A 25,122-nucleotide genomic window follows, 5' to 3' on the forward strand; every position below is an offset into this window, starting at 1 on the left:
ATTAATAATTAAAAAATTTTTGAATTTGAAAATTTCCCCACCCTTTTCTATATTATTTGAGTTAGAATTCTTATCATAGAACAATTGTTTATATATATTATAATAATAGGCCTTTTCTTTTCAAACATATCACAAAAGAACAACTGTTTTTTTTAAAAATTACATATGAAACAACAACACTTATTTAGGTTGGCTTTTTAGTCCAAGCTATTTGAAATCGCTTAACTAATAAAAATTCGTGGAATGATTTCATTAATTCTTTGTATTGCGTGACGTCATTGTTCGTAACAAATATGTTACTTTTCTATTTATTATTTACTGTTAAAAGGAATGAAAATTCATATTTTATTCACAATTATTTAAAAAAATATATTCCTACCAATAATATATTTCTACCAACAAACAATTATTCATTTTCGAAATTTTGTTTTGCATGTATATATAGGTTAACAAAATTTCCGTTTTGTCCAGAGTTGTCATAAAAGTAATACTTATTTTATTTGTTCTTTTGCGATATGCTTACAAAAGAAAAGGCCTATTGTAAGCATTTGAGTACATAAATACTTTAAATAAAAAAAAAGGGATATAAAAAAATTTATTGCTTAATAAAATATTTATTATAATTAAATAAACAAAAATAATAAATAAATAAATACTTATAGTAATATAATACAGACAAAGATAAAAACTACATAATTAAACTTAAATAATTAATTAATAAGCAATTATATTAAATAATTATATTAATAAATTTTTTAATTTATATAAAATTATTTAATTTAATTACTTTATGTAAATAAATATAATATAAGCATATAAATATTATATAAATAATATAAATAATAAATAAAAATTTATATTAAATTTATTTAATTTAGTAAATGACTATGATTACATTAAATTATTTTATTTTTCAATATTTAATCAGTAGATTTATTCTTATTTGATAGAAATGAATTTAAATAAAATAAAGTTTTCTGTTGAAATAAAATAAAAACAAATATTAAAAATTATTTTTGATGCGCTGCAACAAGTATCTTAAATGTGCTCTCTTCGCTCTAAAAAGAGTTTGAATAACAACATCTGTTGAATCTTTTCTCGTTTCAATCAATCGCTTCAGTGTTATTCAATTTTTCATCATTTCAATGTTGAATCAAAACTGAATGCAAAACACACTTGAAAGGGAATCCTTCAGTTGAATTCAATTTATTCCTGAGCATACAATCTGTATTGAAAATAATTTTACATTTCATTCGAGTTCGAGCGGTCGACGGCAACGGAATTAAACGGAAGATAACGGAATATTCGGTACTTAAAATATTTTAATTTCAAAATATACATGCAATCTATATAGTACATGTGAATGATTTAATTTCAAGTATTCAATTTAAAAAAAAAGTTTTTTCTTCTATTTGATTTGTAGTTTTCGATAACATTTTAAATTGAAATTTATAATCAATCTACTGTATAACGTACATCAACAGGAATAAAGTGTCAATTTTATATATATTTCTTATCAGTGAGAAATAAAATATTTTGTTTATTGTTATTGTATTTTATTGGTTCGTTTGTTTTTGTTGTAATTGATATGTATTGTTTGAATCTATAAATAACGAATAACAACAACACGCGGTCGCAACGTTTATCTCCTTTTCATTGAAATTCAGTTGCATTTTTTGATATTTAAATTTTGGCTTTCGAATTTAATAAAAAAGAATTAAATAAAAAATCAATTCGTTTAAATGCAGTGCAAAACAATAAAATCAAAATAAATAAATTTAATTAAAATACAAATTTCATTATAAAAAATTTTAAAATAAAAGAGATTTTTCTGTGCATTTTTTACCAGCTACAACGCATTTACTTGAACAAAAGAAATGTTAAAGAACGTAAAATTCTTTTATTAATTTTAATTAATTAAAAATATATTTAAACGTAAAATCATATAAAAACAAAAAATAATAAAAAAAAAAACAAAGAACAAAACATAATTATTATAAAAATTCTTTACTATACGAGTACACTATGTGAGATAATTTGGCTAACATTCGTAGATACAGTGAACAAAAATATTTACTTCACATATTGTTTGCTGTGGTACTGTGAGTCTGTTGTAAAAAGAAAGCGAGTAGCTCACAAAACTGCTGGCACCGCAGTCTTTGCATCCTTTGTGGACACCGCGTGCACTGTATTATCTTAGATTATAAATTTGCACCGGAGGCACGTTTCTAATTCAGCAACTTTAACTTCTTAACTCCAGCTTTTTTAAGTGTATTACTTCTTGAACTCGTTTTGCATTTGTGTCTGCTGCTCTGATGGACAATTGAGTTCAATGATGCCTGTTTACTGAATGTATTTCAGATAAAGTATACAATTAGATGCAGCAACTGCTGAACAGTACTTAGAGAATTCCTTCGATCGTCATCATCGAAGAGTTATTTGCCACACTAAAAAGGTACGTACTATCCATATATGCGGTGAACCCATCGCATCATAAGCCATATAAGTGAAGATAATCAATTTTGCGAGACTTTTTCTAATGTAGATTTGTGCGAATATATCTACAGTATTGTCGGTTTATGTGTGCCTTTGGGTCTATATGAATACATAGCACTTTTTAGTGGGAATCGTTTTGGGGAGAACGGTTGAACGCGCATTAATTGAAGTGATTTTTTTTTAAATGCTGACTGTGCAACTTGCCGCAGTTTGTGGCAAGTGTTGAAATTGCTCCTGGGCTTAGCAGACACATTTCTTTATTTTGTTACTTTCTGCTTTGTAATCAAAATTTTCATAAAAACGCTTAGAAAATAATTTAACTTAAAAATATTAAAGATTATATAACATTTTCAAGCAAATTTCATTGAATTTTATGGAAAAAACGCTAAAACGGCCTTGTGCTGGTATTACCACAAAGTTAATTTCAAAAAAATATTAAATACATATCTAATGTGATTAACTTTGGTTATGAATCTGTACGAAAAAAAAACTTATTTATTTAAATATTCTTCTTTGTTTTTTTTATTTATATTTATGTTTTAGAAGGATAATGTATGGAAGCTTATATTCCAACCGCGAATCACAAAGTGCAACGAAAATGAAAGTGAGATATTGGAGTAAACCCTGCAGAAAATCAGTTTCGTTTTGAGTTTTAGATGGGAATGAGATGAGAAGTTGCATTAGCAAATTTACCTAACAGTAAACAAAAAAAAAGTGTTTACAAATATTTTTATTTCATTTAGTACTAAAGTCTTTTTCATTAGAAAGTGAATCAGTGATCATTTAAAAGTAGAATAATACTCTAATTTTTTAGTTATAATTAAGTTTTACATTATTTGTAATAAGATCATTTTTAATTTAACTTAAATTAATTTGATTTTTAATGTAACTTAATGGGTAAATATAGTAGGTGTTTGTTGGAAACGTCCCTTAGGATCCCAAATATTTGTAATATAAATAATTTTGTATAAAAATTAAAATATAATTAAATATTAAGAGTTTAAAAACAGTAATTTTTTATTTTATGTAAACATATATTTTTATAAACTTGTGTTATAAACGACCAAAGCCCAGTAACAGATATAAAAACTAATTGAATATTGGTCGTAATAACTTTTTTTTTGTTTTAATTTTTATTTAAAAACTGTTTAAGTAAAGTTATCCGAAAACAAAGTTAAGTCAAAAGATACCGAATTTTAATGCTAATTAGGCTAATTCTATCCTAATTTATCCTAATGTACTCAAATGAATACGGAAATTATTATGATTTAAAATTAATTTTTAAAAATTTTTTGTTCGTTATCATTTATAAATATCATGTTTCCTTATTTTCAATTTTTTTTATCACGCACTGTTTTCTTGTAAGAAGCTTCTCAAGCAAGCTACCTAGGTATAACTTTTATCAATTTTTTTGTCAGTACGTGGAAATCATCAACGGCTACCATTCTTTTATCATTTCTTTTATGACATGAGTTAAATTCAGTAAATAATTATTTATATATAAATAAATATATATTATATATATTATATTTGTATTAAAGTTCAATTGTTTAGTTGCATGTGGTAGTGATTAGAAGGTCCTTTCGATTTCACCACGAAAGAAATAGAAAAAAAAACAGCTTTCTACCACGGAGACTTTTGTGGCAGAATTGCAAAAATCTTTAAAACGGTCTTTCGTCCGATATCTTAAAGATCTTTCCCTGTTACTTTTTTTAATTTTTTATTAATTAATTTATTAATTTACTTCAGCACTTTTAATCTTTACTAACTGTGAGATTTCTTCATAACCGTTTTCTACGCTTTGACTGGAGTAATGTTAAATACTTCATCTGACTAATCACTGACCTCAAATCTGCATACCTCCCCGGGGAGCCTGTAACCATTCTATTAATATCAATGTTATTAATATTAATGTAATGTAATGACTTACGGCACTGAATACGACCCTGAACCTGAGTTGTACAAACATATATATATTGAAAGTAATACATTTCACAAGTAAATTAATGTGAAATGTAATAAACTATTTAAAATATTTTTTCTTATTTATTTGGGATAAGTAATGTTATTTCACTAAAATATATCAAACGATAATTTGCGTAATTGTGTTAGATTAGAAATATGTCGCATCTGGCTCTGGCCTAAATTATCTGTACAGCTTATTCTAAAAATATTTTTATTACGTTACTTACCATGTAACGATTAGAAATTTTGGGATGCGTTCTCATTGGAAAGTACACATTGAAATCATAAATATAAGTTTGGCTTATTTCTTTCAACAAAATTTGAAGGTTTTGCTAAAACTAAATTTAAGCATTTTGGTTAATTTTTGCTATTATGTGGTTGATGCTTAAATACATAACCTCAAGAAACTTGTTGAATTTTAACTAGAAAGTAGGGTTAAAAATCTATTATTTGTGACCAATTCACTATACATATATTTTCATTTTGGTACTTCAGTGATTCTACCCCTGTAAAATAATTATATGTGCAAAATTTGTTTTTCGTTATTCTCTTCTTAGAATAATGGTACTAATTTTTTTTATATACAGTTGATTCTGTAGTTGAGTTTAACTTCTCTAAACATATATAGAGTTTTTTTTGTATACTATTTGTGGTACAGTTATCATAATTAATAACAATAGGTAGCAAATTTAATAGAAAATAATTATATGTGCAAAATTGTTTTGCTTCTCGAAGTGTCAACAGTAAATGGAAATAAAGTTGTGAAGTGTATTATAAAGTTTTTTTTTTTAAAGTATTGAAGAGTAACGAAGAATTGGTAAGTAAAATACTTATTATTTATTAATAAATATTTATTATTTTAATTAATTTAGATAAAAAATGCCGCGTGGGACGGAATTTTCAAGTGAAGAGTGCGGAAAGATTATTGAAATGAGTCTTGCTGGGATGAAAAGTGGCGAAATATCTGCTGCTGGTTATAGACACCTGAATACTATAATAAACTTTTTAAAAAATCTCGAATACTATGGTGTTATAAGCGAGACGGCCGCTTACCAACTATTAACAACCGAACAAAACGGCATATTCAGCTTCTTGCTACCAATGAGAGGATGAGTTGCAGACAAATAAGAAATGCATTATATTTGTCTATCACTAGGAAATGCGTGCAACAAATTATGAAAAAAGACTTAAAGCTAAAATATGAGTCGAAAGTTCCCAAACCGTGCCTTACACAAAGACATAAAAATGCTTGTTTAGCTTTTTATGACAAAATTAAGTTTTGAGACAAGGAGTTCGAAACAGTTGTTTTCAGTGATGAAAAAAAGTTTAATCTAGATGGTCCAGATGGTCAACATAAATATTGGAGAGATATTCGTCACCCACGTCAGAATTGCAACAAACGCAACCATGGTGGTGGTTCACTAATGGTGTGGGCTGCCTTTAGCTCGAAGGAAAAGTCTAATATATGCTTCGCACTATCAAAAATGAATTCCGAAATATACATAAATCTGTTGGATAGCGAACTGATAAATTTCGCTGAAAATATTCATGGAGATAATTGGACTTTCCAACAGGATAATGCTCCAATACATGTTTCTTGTGCAAAAAGAAATTCTTTGAAGAGAGAAGCATCCCATTGCTAGATTGGCCGGCCATGAGTTCTGACATAAATTCAATAGAGGATCTTTGGTGTATCCTTAGTGCCAATATTTATGCTTATTCGAAGCAATACGACACTCTTAAAGAGCTGAAAAAGGATATACTGGACGAATGGGCCAAAATTGACCTCCTACTATTAAAAAAATTGGTAGATTCAATGCCACTTAGGATACAGTTAATAAAAATAAATAATGGAAACACATTACCTTATTGAAAAATAAAAAAAATTGAATCACATAAAATATTTAATTGTTTTTAGCAAAAAATGTGAATTGCACATATAAATATTTTCTATGAAGATTTAAAATAAAGTTAATTTTTCTCTTAAAAAAAATTAATTTGAATAAAATTTTTTTATTATTTTAATTAGACTACTAAACATAAAAACAAATAATAAACTAAATTCACCCTAACAAAATTTTTTGAAGTTTAAATTAGTTTTTAAGTACTGCACATATAATTATTTTACTGGGGTAGTATCTGTAAAGTTGCAGTTAATTGCGTATCATTTATTACAATCATAAAGAAGAAGTTCCCTCATAAATTTATTAAATATTATTATTAAGATATTTAATTAAAATCACTTGTTAAGTTAAGAAACTTTCATACAGTAAATGGATTACAAAGATTTCTCCCTTGGGTAAGACTTAAACGATTAACAAATTAAAAACACACCAACGTGAATTATTAAAGTGAAGAGAATGCGTATTCCTAATACCTATGACAGAAATCACAACTTCTCAAATTGTTGCTTGAAGTGTTCTAAGGGAATTGAGTCTGTGGCTCCTGTAAGTAACATGCATTGTGGGGTGGGAGTTGTGGAGTTTTTACAAAAGTGAAAATAAAAAATGTAGAAGCATTACACAGATACAGAAGCCATTCACTCGTTTCGCATTCACTTCCTTTTCCGCTTAATAATCTAAATTTGCACGCGTATGCAATTCTGACAACAATTCATGTTTGCTAGCGCAGAGGCAAGTGTGAAAGCGAGTTAGACGGGGAGAGGAGAAGAGGTAAAAGATAGAAATGGACTCAAACTTTTCAAAAAAACATAAAAATCTTTTTCTGCAACTGATTTATTTTTATCTTCTGCTAAGGGATTTGTCTTCGGCGAGATTTTCATATTTTGTTTTCCTTCCCCATTCGAGCATCGAGTGTTAGAAAGGCTGGTTGTGCAATACAGGAGCACAGAAAGTAACGCAAGGGAAATATGGAATACAAGCCACGTTTTGACAACTGCTGGCGGTGTTGCAAAAATGTTAAAAATAAAAATAAAAGATTTAAATGCGAATTAATATTTGTAGTAAAAATATAAGAAAAGAATTTAACAAAAATGAAATAAACGTAAATGTTCTGAATTGAATTGTAACTGCCTGTGACAAGCATCCAAGCATCCAAGCATCCAAGCAGCAAGCATCCCAACAGCCAAGTAACAATGGCAGCAGTAACCGCCAACAGAAGGAATATGTATACGATTTCATTCATACAAACAATCCTGCATGCATAAAGGCGAATGCAAACATGAACGCAAGTGAATTGAATTGAATTGAAAAAAGTACACAGCGCGAATGAATTTGTAAGATTCGCTCTTAAGTATCTTTTAGATATTCGCACAAGTAGGAAGAAAATGCTTAAGAACTGATACTTTGCTTACGACAGCAAAGCACCAACAAGTACGACAACTACAACTACAACACCAACAAAAACAAAAACAAAAACGGCAGCAAAAATACGTTATGAACTGTACAAGAGGAGCAGTTACAGTTAAGTCACTTCTTAGAACGTTGACAAAAAATATATGAAATAGAAAGAGGAGAACAGAACTTCAAATGAAAAGAATCTTAAAAATATAACAAGGACTTGTTATATTTCTTTCACTTAAACAGCAGTATTTGTTGAGGGGACTTGGTATTAAAATTAGTAATTGTTGGCATTCGGCACATGTCGCTTAAAAGTCCCATAGAAGATACTTGAGGTTGTAGAGCACATAAATATAAATATAAATAATATAAATAAATAAAAGTAAGCGCTATGCGCTATGAAGCTAATGATAAAACGGTCCGCTTTAAGCTACTTGATGCGTTGCCAGGATGCTTTGCAAAAGCTATTCGGGATGCAAACAATTTTTTAATTAAAATAATAAAGTAAAAAAATAAATTGTGCATTACAAACCCCTGTGCCCGCATATTTCTATTCGAAAAATTATACAAACATTAAAAATTAAAAAAATTATATTTACAAAGTAAATAAAAGAAAATAAAAAAGGACTGGTATTTAATAATTTTCCGTGTACAATCTAACTTTGTAAACCTCCCTTCAGTTTACCTAAAATGTTATTTTTAATCTATTTTATAACTGTGGCTTGAAGGGAGAAAAAACAGAACGCATCGTTAACTTTATCATCTAAATTATTAGAAAATTTTTTAAATTACTTTGTTGTTTTTCTCTCTCTAGAAACTGAAAAATAATTAAGTGAATAAAATACAATAAATATTAGAGTTGTGGATTTGAAAAAGAGAAATGCTTAATTAAGTTAATGGAATAAATGTAAATAAATCCAAATCGTAACGAGAGCTTAGAAAAATTGTATTTTTCTTTTTAATAATAAAATCATTTCTATTTAATAATGAATTGTTGAATATTACATGAAATTAAATTCATAGAAAACTCTCTAAAGCGCATATTAACGGAAACAATAGATTATCTTTAAAAAACAACTATCTGTTAAAAACATCATATTTTTAATGTAGTCTGGATACAGGTTCCGGAACTATATCAAATGTATAAAATGTAGTGATTTCATTAATATTCTAATGATTTCTATTTTATTGAATTGAAATCTTGACTATAACATGAAATCAAATATAGTGAAAACTCTTTTAAGCGGAGAGCAATCAGAACAAAAGTTCATTTTTAGAGAACAACTATCCGTTAAAAATATCGATATTTTAAATGTAGTTTGGATAAAGGTTCCAGAACTTTGACACTTATAAACAATGGAATTATATATCAATTGAGAAGAAAATTTTTGTAATGAAAAGGTTTCATTATCATCACCGTCGAGTTCCGCTTTTAGACGTAATTATACACCAATTATTTATTCCTCTCTATGATAAAACGCTACGACATTAATATTTATGTCTATAATTTGTTTGCATTTCTATTTTTATCTCACAAATTAAGATTATGGGTTCAAAATTATAAAATAAGGGTTACCAATTTTGAGATTCTGGTGAGCCAGAGTACTGTTTTACGTTCATGTGCAAAAAAAAAAAACTATCATCCAAAGCATCATTTATTTAGTTTAAGATTTGTCACTTTACCATTTTGATCGTTTAACAACGTTTCATGTGTGATGAAAATGTGAAAATTTACCAAAGAAATGATAAGTTTTCCATCAAATTGTTATCAGTGATCAGACTTATTGTTCACTTCGTAAATATGTCAACGTGAATATGTTAAAATTGTCTTACCTCATATAATAAAAATCTGCAAGTAATTGTCAAAGGATTATAAATTAGTGTAAAGTGTGACATCTGGTCTAGGAAAATGATAGACCCAGTGCCATAAGTCATACAAAAGATCCTAGTTTAATTGAATTGTGCGCGAAATTTCTCAGAATTTTCTTACACATTCAGGTGATACAATGACTGACCACCGAAATCATGTAATTTGAAACCATAGCCTGTATGGTATTTTTGAGTAGGGTGCATCTAATCGAGCATCATTCTAAGCGGATTATTTTCATGACACATCTAATTTAAAACTAGTCACCAACGCGTACATGACCACAGATCTTTTCAAGAAATTCATACCATATGCTCCTAACGTCATCTTATAAATGTTGGTTATTATACCTACAAACAACTACATCACGTAGCAAGCACATGCATGATAAGTGATCTCCAAAGTATGATTTTCGTTTGACAAGAGAGGTGATTGTGAAATCTTTAGGCTGATATCATTTATGGTGTGCTATGATATCTATTATTTTGGCTTAAGTTGAATTTAACCGTTGAATTTGTTCAGTAATCAAAAATTGGAAATCTCAGCTATATCCAAGTAGTATATATAGTATATATATATATATATATATATATATATATAATAGGTATATAATTACTTAGAAATTTTTTGGTGCTTGTTTTATAATAAGTGAGGTCTCAGTGACAAACTACAAGTTTGCATCCATACTTGTTAAATTTGATTTACGGATCATTTTTAACCATCTCACGAACCAGCGGTGGAGAACCACTATACTAGATCATTTGCAAGTGTGTGGTCATGTGTATGTCTAGGTAGTTGGAGTACAATATTTCAAACCACATTTCCGATTTGATGTTCTTTTGTTTAAAAAATAAATCATTTAAATAATCCATTTTTATTACTCGTCGTTTATAGAAGCAAAAATTTTCTAATGCGGGTTCCTAACCCCGTTTCTGACTACGTCTTTCAACGTGCATTCAAATTTTTAGTTTTGGTAGAGAGGGTACTTATAATACTATGTTTTTAAACAGAAAAATAAAAATCATTATTTTAATTTTAAAGTTTTACAAATTGATATTATTATATCTCCCTTTGTTTGAATTTAACTGATAGTATGATATATAAAGTAAAGTAAAATCAAGTACCATAAAATGCTCATCTATGAAATTGTTAAAAAAAATTCTCAACTTGACGAAATAATATTTAAAGAAAATTAATTAAATCAGACCAGATTTTATCAGACAAAATGTACTTTAAGGAGGAAAAATTTTATAAAAATATATTTTCTTAATAAAAGTTGCTTAACGAATAAACGTTACTCGGTTACTGAGTAGCCCATGACACAGTGGAGTGTGTTTCCTTTACAGTATTTAACACGACGTCAAATTTCAATGATGGATGTCAATTTTAGCGATAGGAATAAATGCGGAGCACAACTTGTTAGTGTCAAACATTTTTTATGATTTATGATACGAGAAGTCAAGCTTATTATGTCCTTATAAAATGTGTTTCACTAAAAAGTCATCATTATCTAAAGCGAACTGTGATTTTGTCAGATTGTCAGTTTGTCAAGTGTATTTATGCACTTGTCACATTGTTTGATTTTTGCCCATCTCATTGTTAGCTCTTATAAATTGAAACATAAACACAAAATACAAAATGTAAATAACTAAATTATTATTTATGCAAGGCAAATAGTAATTGGAAAGAAAAAGTCTCAACCAATTTACATGTATCTTAGAAAATTAATTAAATTACAATGCGAGACAATTGATTTTATAATTATTTATGCGATATTTGCATACATCACTTTGCGTCACTTATGCTAATTAAGAACTCTTTGAGATTTCGCACATTGTGAACGTTATATGCAGATGTCATATCTGTGCATTGAAGGTTGAACAGATAGCGTATGCATTTAATATGGTTTAACATAACTAAATAAATGTAGGATTTACTCAATTTTATGGATAACAACTTGTGTAATAACTTTTCGACACGACGTAATGTTACAATTTCTGTTGTTGCCTTTGTGCTGTGCCACATTTGCTAATCCCAACATAAAATGATGCTGCAGACAGTTACAAAACTGTCCGAGGTGTTAACCAAGTTTAGTACAAAGACGTTATAATTAATTTTGGCAAAAAGCACCTGCGGCCCAGTGTCAGCTGATATTTACATAAATACTGTAGCCGAAGCTAAACTGAGCTGAGCTGCTGCTGTTGATAATGACAATCTTAGCAAGTTTGAGGGAAACGGTTGCTATTACTGTTGCTATTATTGCAAATGCAAATAAAATAAATCTGAACAAATCGCATTTGTAGAAGCTACGTAATTCTCTACAGAACTTTATTGCTTAACTGAAAGCGGTTTACCGAATATTTTATGCAACCTTTACGATTTCCAACTTGCTTTAGTCATGACTGGTAAAAAGACTGTGGGTTTTTTGTGATGCAATGACAAGACATCGTCAACTACTTTTAAATGATGTGCTGTGGACTTGCAACAGTCTCCAAGGACTTAAAGTTTTAGAAGAAATTATTAATGACAAAAACTAAAAACACAATAACGTCCGTTTGTTGTCAGACAACCAGTCAGTACTGACAGTTTGTCAGCCAGACAATTTGGTTAGACTTTTAAAATCTCGTTCTCGTTCTCATGTTCTTTTTATTTGATGTGATTTGCTCAGCATTTGCTTAGTTTTCAAACTTTTACGAATTAAGTGAAACGGATAGATATAAGCGACTATAATATTTTTATGACACAAGTAGCGTTGACAAAATGTGTATAAAATTGCTAAATAAAAATTCAAGCAAAATAATTGTTAAAATCTTTTCTTTTCCCATAAAAAATTGCATAAATATGCATGAAAAGCGCAAAAATTTTTGCAGGATTCATTGTTGGTGCCTGCTGATGCTACAATTTTTACGCTAAATAAAAATCTGCTTTATGTAGGGATACGCCACATTGAGTGGAGCTATTGAAATATTAGTTTAAAAATATTTAGCATTTAGTGAAAGATATTAAAACTAATAAATTATGGTTTCGTTTTTAGTTTTATTCTGTGTGCTCAACAGGATTTATAGCACTGAACATTTTTCAAAAATAGTTTGTATACTCTAGTTACTATGTATAAGAATATTGAGAATTGTTATTTTATGGCAGAAAATATATTTATATATGTTATATCATTAAAGCCATATTTCTTATATTGTTTTTTACTAGAATCAATAGAAAAATTTTTAAATTTTATTCCAATTTTTTAACATTTAAAATTTATTACGTGATAATGTTCATGTTTAAGGATTTTAAGTAAATTTCAATATACTCGTATTGAAACCCTAGGCATTAGATCTATCAGCATATATAAAATATTGATCGATCATTTAGGTGTGAGAAAGGTTTGTTCTCAAAACGATGCTTGTGTCGATTGGTGCACACAAATGCTCAAGAAGAACAATGGTGGTGCTTCAAAAGACGTATATAAGATTGTAGCGAATCAGGTGACGAACACGGATATATGCATATGAGCCGGAACATAAACAGCAGTCGACTGTTGTCGATTGCGCGTTTCAAGATGAATAAAATCTAACAAAAGTTGTTCACGCTCGAAGCATTTCGAAACAAATGGTAGTTTGTTTCTTCGGGAAAACTGGTCATGTGTGTGACAACTATACCATTACAGGTACGTAAAACGGTCAATTACGAATGGTATGCCATCATTTGTTTACCGAAAGTTTTCAGTGAAATACGGAAAACAAACAAGCGTCGCGGGTCATTCTCCATCAAGACAATGCGAGTGCTCAAACATCTCGTCTAACAACCGATAATTTGAACATTTAAAAAATCGAATTAATGGGGCTTTCGCCATACAGTCCTGATTTGGCACCAAATGACTTGTTCTTGTTCCGAAATGTAAAGAATAAATTGCGTGAAAAACGATTTTTGTTGGCGAAAGTATTCGTTGTTGGAGAAAATGCTTTGACATTAGGTATGAATGCTTGCAAAAGTGTACTAATCATAAAGGAGAATACTTCGAGAAACAACAAAGCAATTTTCAACTATAAATCAGTATTTTTTCATTATTAGGCTCAAAATATAAATAATGACCCTCATAAAGAAAGATGAAATTAGACCTTTTTTCTCAATAAATTGTTTATATCACAATTTATAGTCCAGATTCTATGATCTTGTTAAAGACGCATATTCCAACCCAACGTCATCTAATTCAGGCCAAAAAAAATGAGTCATTATCTTTCTGTACCGTTCTCCACTTCCGATAGCAGCAATGTTTGATTTTGAAAATAATACTGTTTAGTAACACATTTAGACCATAAAACACAATAAATTAATTTTTTTACCACAACAAATTGTTAATTTTTGTGGATCTAAACGTTTTATGTTTTATAAATAGTATATGGGATTTCTTCACGCCAATTGTGGTGATTTTATCCATTTAGGAATACAAGTTTTACGCTTAAGATGATTTTTCCATAAAATAACGGTTATTAATGTTAAATGGTCATTTAGTTAAGGTTGTTAGATCTACTGAATTTTGAAATAGAAATCTTTGTAAATAATATTCCATGTTCCTCTGATTGTTTTTTATTTTCATTTTTTGATTTACAGTATTTAAATTTGTGAAGTCGATATAAGTTTTTGATTAGTTAAATAAGTTTTTATTACATTTTTTATAGTACATCCTATTTAAGGCTTTAAAAAATTTTAAGATCCCCCAATATAACTTGCTATAAGTTAATAATTACTATAATTAAGTTAATATAATTACTATAAGTTAATAAGAACTTATAGTATTATTATATGGTAAGTCGGTATAAGTTTTTGATTACTTAATGCTTTAAAAAATGTTAAGATTCCCCAATATAACTTGCATAAGAAGTATCCGGAAACGCAAGCAAATCATTTGTATATGAATCCCTTTTCTTACGATGAAAGACGTATGCATCCTTTACCTTTCTCAAAAGGATCTTTTATTTTTCGCTCGGACACTACTATTATTGAATAATAACACAGTATATTAACAAATAAAATAATATTCTTAATAGCATCTAATAAACAAAAATAATATGAATAGTATTCAATTAATTATAAAATTAGACAAAAAATTATTTTCATTCAGAAATTTGTTAAAAAAGGCAATTTGGTACGTAAGTAAATATTGATAGAATGCGTTATGTTAGAATATATTTCACATTTTTAATCATTTCAGGGGTTAATATTGTAAACAAAAGATTATAATTATAGGTTAACTTTATTGAATAAAATTAAAATTTTTTGAATTGATGTAAGGAGCAATTAGAAAAATAATAATAAAAAATATTTTCATAGACATAATGTTGACAATAGCAAATACTATGGCTTATATGAATTATATTATAATATACATGTAGTATTAATTTTTTATTATTAAATTATAAATTAATTAAGCTATTCTTTTCAATTAAGCATTTGTCCTAAATGCATAAATCAAATTTAATATATTGTTGTTTTAAACTTTGTACTACATAAAATGCTATCAAAATATTTTTTACCTTAAGGTCAATACTACATTTCATTAAAGATAAGCCATAAGATTTAACACTCTGGTTTTAAATTATACTAAGAGAAACAGTATCTTACACAAAAAACATAATTTTGACATTAATTTCATACAAAATTTTTTTTAGCATTAATTATCTTAAATGCAGAAGTAACATATATGATCTTTTGAAATTGTTCTATAATATTTTTTTGTTTTCTTTGTTTTACTCTCTTCTTCTATGATAAGATACAATATACTTAGCTTATATAGAAAAGATTTTGTATTCTATTGGTTAAGAACGCCTAATTGATTGCTTTTTGTGGTGATGCTATCAGTATACGCTTTATTCATCGGTATATTTATATTATATTGGAAGCTGTGACGCCTATAAGGAGAAATTTGAGGTTCTAATTCCGTTAAAATTATTTTGACAATTTTTTTTATTCAATTGATTTTTTTCAATTAAATATTTTCATCTGAATTTCAAACTAGCTTGGAAAATATCTCTGATCAGAAGGGATTGTATCTATGTCATTTGTGCGCTAGATTTTTTAATGGAGACATATTGCTCAAAAAGTTTGCAAAGAATATAAGGTTATTAATAAACTTCATAACTTTTATAGACCGTATTTTCCAAATTTTGTTAAAAAGATAAGAACGAAAAATAAATATATTTATTTTCCGCTAACCTCCAAATATAAGCTAAGTATATAAATGTATGTTTCACTGTTTGTATTCAATTTCTTTTATTTTACTGAAATGTCTTTTGTTTTTGGACTGACAATATTCCAGAGATCGTTATTACTTTAACAGATAATCTTCAAATGCAACAATCATGTATGGCAATAAAAATGTGAGAAGACAACTAGAATGGTCAGTCTTTAGATAATCCTCAAATGTTTGTACACAGAAACTTAATGTGACTCTTACAAACCAACAATCATGTATGGCAATGAAAATGTGAGAAGACAACTAGAGTGGTCAGCTCTATAATTATTTACATAAGATCTTACTAACAAGTATATATATTTTATAGATATATAATAATTAGTTACATGAGATCTTAAGTGATCATAAGGTTCATTTTTCGTTTCTTAATTTCAATAAATTCCAATAATATATTCCGACTTTACTATAACTGAACCAATCTTATTACCTGTAATTAATCATTCAGATAATGTAGCAAAAAATAGTTTACAATAACTCTTTTATAACTCTTGAAAATTATATTTACTTATAACAGTATTTTTTAACCGAAGAAAAAATAATGCAATAATGATACGGTACGGGGTGGTATGAAGATCTTAGATCAGCCATCGAATAATCACGAAACTGTGGAGGAATACATAAATTAGTCAGCGTGAAGCGTGGGACTCTGCAGAAACCCTCAGAGTAGCTGAGCGCCCAAAACACAATCTATATACAGTACGCGCTCAGTTATGTGAACTAATTCAGACAGAGCAAGTTCACATAATCGAAATATTCACAAAATCGAAATTTTTTTTTTTAAGTTTTTTCCCTAATTTTATTAATAAAAATACTTTATATGAATATAATCTTTAGTAACACTTTTTATCCAGGCATTTTTTGAACGATCATAATTCACTGGAAGCAAACATTTTTCAAAGCATCTTGACTTTACTGCTTTCCCCACAGGTTTTACTTTATGATCGCCAGATGCATTTGTGCAGCCTAAAAATGTAAGGCGCGCTTTTTCAAGCTTTTGCTCAGGTGCAGCTGTTTCATGTTTGCAAGCCAAAGTTTTATATAGATATAGATATGATTATAGATATGATCTTCTATTAGGTTATGCGCTTTTACTAATGAATTAAAAGTGCTTTTAAAGGGATTCACAAGATGAGAACTCGAAAATAACTTTTCCCGTGAAATTTTTAGAAGCATTATTCTAAAACTTCGCTAAACTTCTGAACCCACCCATCGCTTGGAAAAAATATTAGTCTTTTCTTTCAAAATGTTATTTATCTCTTTTGCTTTTGTTTTCAATATTTCACGAAAGACTGGAAGAGTTCTACTTCGTTGTGCACAGACCCATTCATATAATTTTGCCTCGACTTTATACGTCTCTCCGAATTTCAAAGTTTTTCTTTAAGCACCAGCCACATAATTGTCTGTGGTATCTAAATCTTTTTTTTATTTTTTTTATCGCACTAACTGAAGTTTCTGATATGCAGTATTTTTTTGAAATCGATGTAACCGATGATCAACTTTCTAAACTTCTAATCAAGTCACATAACGATCACATAATGTTAAAACTTTTCACGGCATTGTGATGTCGACTGAGAAATCAATTTCTACCTTTTGCGAAAAAAGCCTATGCAGAATACCATTAATTGCAAAAGTAAATAAGAAAAAACAAAAAAATACGACATAGTAACTGTTTCATCAGAAAGCTGGGGCCTTGAAATTGAAATAACATTGTAACAACAACGAAATATGCTCATCTTTTAAGATAAATTATATTATTTGTAAGTCTTAGAAGAAAAAAATTAAACCAAGAATAAAAATTTTTAGTTGTTCACATAATTGAATTATCACCTTGTTCACTCTATAGAATACCACGTGTTAAATTTTTCGGCAATTTTTTTGTTCACATAATGGGATGTTTACTTAATCGAGTATTCACATAACCGAGCGTATACTGTATAAGTTTTTAGTAACAAACTTAAATTTCAAGTAAATAAAAAATATTATAATATAATTAATATAATAATAATATTATAATATAAAATATAATTTTTATAAATTTTAAAATTTGTTTTTTCAAATACATAATCTAATATATATATATATATATATATATATATATATAATCATATCATTTATATTATGCACATTTATACTTTTGTTATATATATAATAAAATGTCATTTCTTAAATTCTTTTCATCTAACAGTATTATTAAAATGTATATAATACGTAAATTATTATTAACAGTATTATATAAATATAACATTAAAATAAATTAAATATAAATTTTTAATTATGGTACACACCTAAATTAGAAGAATATATATTTTAAATTGAGTTTTTAAAATAAATAAATGCATTTTATTTCAATTAATAAAATATCTGTGCATTTTGTTATATTTTTCATGTTTATTCCTAAATAATTTTAAGACAACAAGAAATATAATTACTGATGTGACCTCGAACTTTAACATGGTTATCTATAAAAAAATTGCTGTACCCTTCTCACCGCTTATCAATTTTAAAATATATGTTGCGACTCTGATAAGAGTTTCCAATACAATATTTACGCTAATGATTTCAGAAAAATCTATAAGTATTAGATGTTATATTTAATTCTGAACATTAACATAAATACTTAATTTGCAATATATTCATTAATACATTAATAAAAAAGTTCTTTCATCCAAAGTTAATCAATGAGTAAAATCTCACTGCTGTTATTTTTCGCTCGAAGTAATTCAAGAATCATACGAAATGCTTTTAATGAATATTTAATTACTTTTGCAATAGAAGTGCTGACATAAAAGTCAGTTGAGCAGGAATAGTAGCAAGGATAATGAGTACATAAAATTACATTTGTACTTACAACAAAATTGAGTTAATTAGTTACAGTAAATAATATAAAAATAAATTGAAATTGCAATCAGTGAAGTTATTATTACACTTTAAGATTACTGCAATTACCAGAGATGACATTTGCAAATGCAGTCGCAAGCAACACTTGTGCTTCCGCACGGATATGAAATGCACAAGGTCAGACGGATATTAAAACAGTGTTGCCGGAATTAAAATGATGAAAATATAAACTTTCGTACTAAAGAGAATAAAAGTTAAAATTGTTTTATTTTTAACTTTAATTATTAATATGTATTTTTTGTAATTCATGTTTTAATAACTAAAGCAAGGTGCCTGTAGTTTCAAAAAAATTATTTAATTTTATTGATAAGAACAAATGCTTTGATATCCCAAATGAGACTGTTATTGTGAATGACGATACATTGAAGCTGCAGAAGAAAGTTGATATCGTAAATGAGAGTTTTTCTATGGATTACAATATTTGAAAGCTGCAAGAGATACTGACATTGTACAGATATAAAAAGAACATTTGGATTATATTTTCCATGAAGAATTGGTTGTTATAAAATTGTTACAACGTAAAAACGTTAGAAAACTATTGATTTTATTGTATTAATTAAAATTAACAATGATTATACAGTTGAATAAAAGCGAATCTTAATGAAATAATATAATGTAATTTTAAAACCAGACTATAATTATAGCCGTCGATTTTTATCTCAATATCCAATATTAATATCTTGACATTGAAATAATGTAATGTAATTTTAATTCTAAACTAAACTTATTTCCATTGATTTTGTATCTCACATATTGCTTCTAAATATGTCAATGGACTTGACATATATGGTACATATATATATGGAACAATACTGTTGTATTGTATTTTTAAGTTTTAGGTTATTTTTACTTATTGTAAAACATGATTTCATGTGCATATTATAAGATAGTATTTTAGAATATTTCTATTTTATCTTAAAAATTTGAATACAAAATCAATTGCACTTTTCTATTAAGCTATTTTATTGCGCATTTAAAAGATCAAATAAAAAAAATTGACCGATTGTTAAATAAAATTTAGATTGCTTCAACAGTAAAATTTAATTACCGATTACAGACAGGATATAATAAAAATTCAATCAAGTTTATATCAATGATTTCAGTTTGTGACAATTGCACAAAACATATCACAAATTTAGTTTTTATTAATTTCGTACTATACTGAATTGTTGGCTTAAGTTGTCTATCTCGCTAAACAATAAATTTCATATACATTGTAGGGTTAAATGTGAAGATGGGTTCCACTGATATCCCAAATGCATTAACAAAAACCCGATAACTGCGTTAAAGTGTTAACCAAAGTTAAAAGAGCTTTCCTAAAAGTAATTCTGATAATGACTCCGAAACCAGTAAAAACTTTTTACTAAAATAACTCACCTTTGAAATTTTTTTATTTTATTTTGATTCTTAATTTAATTTTTTCTACGTTTTCACTTTGTACTTTTTTCTTGGTCACATACGTGTTTTATAATTAATTTCAGTATCCTGTAGATATTCTAGTTGTTGCCAGATGTTGAATTCTTTGAATAACGAAGCACAACATAACAACAACAACAACAACAGCATCAGCAGAAGCAGCAACAACAAAAACTTGACGACAGATAAACTGTTTTTAATTACTGTGACTTTTTTGTCTGCACAAAAATGTAACATTCCGTCCATGAATTGCGCGGCAAGGACTTTTAACCTTCATTCTGATTTAGTTTGGTGTAATTTAATTGAGTGTATATCCCGAAGTTAATGTGGCAATAAACGAAAGTAGTAACACATGCGTTTTTCAATGAATGCCTTACAAAGTCTTCATGTTAACGCTTCGAGGGACAACGAATTATTTCACGATTCTCAAGTAATAAACCTGAGCTTTTCCCATAAAATGGTAACAGATGTGTGCATATTTTATTTAAAAAATGTTTTTTTTTTAAAAAAAAAGAAAATTGCATTGAAAACTGTGTTCATTAACAAATAAGCAAATTGTATTCTTTATAATTTATTTATATAATTAAAGGATTTACCGGAATAGTAAAAGATAAAAGATATATATATTCACCCGAGTGACTAGTGGAGTAACATTAGCATGACTTTCTCAGTAATACGTTCGTAGATTAGATTCTATACATTAGAAGGAGTATATAAATCATGCAACAAATAATGCCACTACAAACAGAATAGTATTGAAATTTAACAATTAAAATTAAAAAAATTAAATTAATTAATTAAATTATTCTACAGCTGGTTTAAAATTTCCATCTAATATAAACACAGCAAGTGAATTTGTTGTTAAAAACTTTCGCAGCAAAGTAACAAAACTCCAGAAAAATGTGCGAACATAAAAAATCAAGTACGGCTTTGGGTCAGTTGGTTAAGGTGCGCTGACTCTGAGCTTTAAATTTGGCAGGACATGAGTTCGATTCCTGGTATTTGCAGTCTCAAAAAATTTTTTTATGAATAATTAAATACAAGAATTATTTCCAAAACCACTGATGATTGGTATTTGGCAATACTCGAAACAATTGTATAGTCAACCAAAAATTCAATTAATTAAAATAACATAAAATAATTTTTTGTATTTGTAGTTCAATACTATTCGAAAAACCTCTATATAAAATGTATATATTTAGTATGGATTTAGCTAGAATGAAATTTTGATTGATTATTTTTGAAATAGTGATATTTATTTATTTAGTATTGCAAGTTTTAGTTGTGCAGTGAAATGAAATTTATAATATAACTCTTTTGAAGGGTAAGACGTGTTGAATATAAATGTAATTTGAAATAAATATATTAACTATGCTTGATCTAATTTTCCATACAAGTTTTATAGGCCACCAAAGGTATGACCTTTAGTTCACGGAGCGAATTCTCTTTTATGGCTTCTATGATCTCAAAACGAGTTCCTGGCAATGGCAATTTGAGTCGGGGGAACAGAAAAAAGTCACACGGGGCCATAACTGGAGAGTACGGTGCTTGGTTGATGATATTGGTGGAATTTTTGGCCCAAAACTGCGACACAACCAACGCTGTGTGAGCCGGTGCGTTATCGTGGTGTAAAATCCATGAGTTTTTCTTCCATAAATCTGGCCTCTTTTTGCGAATGGCCTCACGTAAATGACGCATAACGGCCAAATAATATTCCTTATTGATCGTTTGACCATACGGAAGAAATTCATAGTGCACCATATAGTGCATATCGAAGAAAACACCGACTTTGGCGTTCTCTTTTCGGTTTCGGCTCACCTTCAAAGCACCATTCGGTCGATTGTTGTTTGGTGGGCATGTAAAATTCATAGACCCATGTCTCATCAACAGTTATAATGCGTTCGATGAATGTGGGGTCATTATCTGCGTTGGAAATCATCTCTTTGGCAACATCACAACGACGCTTTTTTTGAATGAAATCCAGCTTTTTTTGCCACCAGCCGAGAAGCGTCGCGTTTCAAACCCAAAACATCAGTTAAAATGTGTTCGACCGATCCATATGAGATGCCCAACAACTCTGCAATCTCTCTAATCGGTTCACAACGATTTTCCAACACGATCTGTTTCGCCGATTCAATGTTTTCTTCAGTAACAGATGTTGTTGTGCTGCCAGGGATCTCATCATGGTCCAACCGTCTTTGAACCTTTTAAACCATTCATATACTCGTGGTTGCAACACACACAAATCATGAAAGGCCTTTTTTAACATTTTCAACGTTTCGGCAGACTTGAATCTATTTGCAACACAAAATTTGATGCACGCACGTTGTTCTAATTTTTGATCCATTATAAAAATCGTCACACCTAAATTTTTTGACTTCTTTGTATAGATACCAAAAAAAAACTAATCTACGATATGCGTTAAACTTTGACAGAATGTGTATAATAGTGTTGTGTGTCAGCGTGAAAATAAAAAAATTTACCGATTGGATAAGCGGGAATTCAAAAATTGAAATAAAAAATCGCTACATCGAGTAAATAAAAACAAATAATTTCTTATAACGATCTAATGTTAAAAGACACCATACCTCGGTCATATTTTAAGAAAACAAAAATATCAATTGCGTCAGCGTATTTAGAAATTAATTATGAAGAAGTATTTAATAGAAACAGTTAATTAAATTGTTAACAAAACAATATATTCTGATATGTGTGCAAATGTATACTCTCGTGTTTGCTTAATAATAAATTGTAGACATATGTATATATCACTATTGTATATTTTTTGTATGATTGTTAACCCTGGAATTATAATGCAAATATTGAAGAAGTAGAATGTATAATTACTATAGATAGATATTTATAAATATATATTATAATTAATATCAAAATATTTCAATATATTTCTTCAAATATATATATATATATATATATAAATTTAAATATATAAATATATAAATTTAAAATAAAATCCTTTCAAAGATTCGATAAAATCAAAACTTAGGTTGGGTTAGGTTATATTAGCGATCACTAGGGGGATTGACCCATTGTATTGTCATATAGCGAAGAAACTCAGGGTTTAAAACCATCTAGAACCTTTTGCGAAGCTTAGAATGCTGTTTAGTGGGAGGTTTTATAATTGATCAAGATCCTCAAGAAAAGGGGACCTCGAAAATGTTCAAAATTTAGTTTTTTTATATTATGTTTCAAAAAAAAACTTATTCGTTTTATTTCAATTTAGTACCATAAACTCTATTCATATGAAACCATTAAATCAGAATATACAGTGTGTAGTTGGCATGTCTTCTTCTGATATGTCCATTATACAGTGTACAGTGTATAGTATTTTCCACGTTAAAAATATCATAAATATGAAATTAAAAATTTAACAATATTTAAATTAAGTTAGAAGATAAAAATATGTTAAGAAACTTAGGAAGATATATGGTATGTTTGATATATAAAAAAATTAATGTAAGTTAAAATTATTATATATGATACAAAAGTAACTATTTTGATTGATTTTGTTTCATACATAATCCTTTAATTATATACATGCATATTTAAAAGTCTATTAGATATATATTAAGTATACTAAAAAAGTTTTTCAGTGTATAAAATTTTATTAATTTTAATTAACATAAAAATTAATTTCGTACACACAACTAAAATATGTGTATTGTAATATATTTTTATACAATTGATTTAAATATATATTTAAATTAAGAAAAAAATTTGATATTCACAAACCGTATTTTTTATTAAAATATAATAAATACCATAATTTATTATCTCTTTTCAGCATCCGATTCAAATCCGCTTTAAATACATTTTTTGCAATTTCTACAATGTTTTAATTTAATAATTTTATTAATTTTTTTAAATTAATTAAAATTGGTGCACAACAATTTAATTTAATTAAGGTGTGAGTGGATGAAAAACATTACAAATATGATATTGCAAAAATATCGTTTTAAGGCCGCTGCCGTGAGTTATGTTAATTACGGAGTATTAATTATAACGGCCCTTTTAGTGTTAATAAGTGCACATGCCAAAAGTGCACAAATCAACGACAATAGATTTAAAATTGACCAGAGAACTAATGTTACCATGACAGCAACAATGTCGCCAACCCATAATGTGCCAACTGCAACAAGCGTTACTAAATTAGCATCGACGCAGCAAGTAACACATCAAGAAAATGTTGCCACTTCCAATGCTGTTATCGCTGAAACACAAACGGTGTTTAATGGATTTGTGCAACAGTCAGAAGAAGATAGGCAGCCGCTGCAGGCACAACAGCAAGAAAAATATTTTGACAATAAGCTACAACAGCAGCAGCAACACCGGCAACAACAACAGCAGCAACATCATCATCACCACAGACATCGCAATCAACGTCAACATAAACAACGTGCACATAATACATTACTGCCACCAAAGCATCATAGGCACCACCACAGTCGTAATATGTTGCTAATGTCGTCATATGAATCCTCTACTAAGCGTCCGTACCATAGCAAATTCACAATTGAGGAGCTTTTAAATACAAAATTTGAGAAAAAAATATCCAATGACATAGACATGGATCCATGCAAAGCAGGTGAGCTCCGAAATGCTTTTAAATAAATTTTATATTTTTAGCAAAACTGAGATTAAACATGAGCAAAAAATAATTAAAAAAGTTTGAAACATGAGTTTTGTTAAATTGCGATTTAAACAAATTATTTAAAATAGTTTCAAAAGTGTTTATTAAAAGGATTTACACGAAAATTATTTTTATATATATTGTACAAATATTTAACCACCAAAATGAAATTTGTTATGAAGGTAAATTGACTAAATCATGCGGTTAAAATAAATAGAAAACAATTTATTGATGATTTATTTGGATTAATATTTATTATGATTTAAATTTGTAAAACATATAA

The 25,122-nt window shown here is 28.0% G+C and overlaps 1 protein-coding gene across 1 annotated transcript; it reads left to right on the forward strand.

The window, feature by feature from the left end:
* The first annotated feature begins 1,256 nt into the window (after positions 1-1,256).
* LOC119676166 (transcriptional regulator ovo-like) lies at positions 1,257-24,820 on the forward strand. Its single transcript, XM_038087401.1, has 3 exons — positions 1,257-1,308; positions 1,850-2,455; positions 23,994-24,820. Exon 3 carries the CDS (start codon positions 24,125-24,127, stop codon positions 24,818-24,820), a length of 696 nt encoding a protein of 231 aa, XP_037943329.1. The 5' UTR covers positions 1,257-1,308; positions 1,850-2,455; positions 23,994-24,124.
* The last annotated feature ends 302 nt before the right edge of the window (positions 24,821-25,122 follow it).

This window comes from Teleopsis dalmanni, chromosome 2 (assembly GCF_002237135.1).
Source record: "Teleopsis dalmanni isolate 2A chromosome 2, ASM223713v2, whole genome shotgun sequence".
In the NCBI taxonomy this organism is placed as follows: domain Eukaryota; kingdom Metazoa; phylum Arthropoda; class Insecta; order Diptera; family Diopsidae; genus Teleopsis; species Teleopsis dalmanni.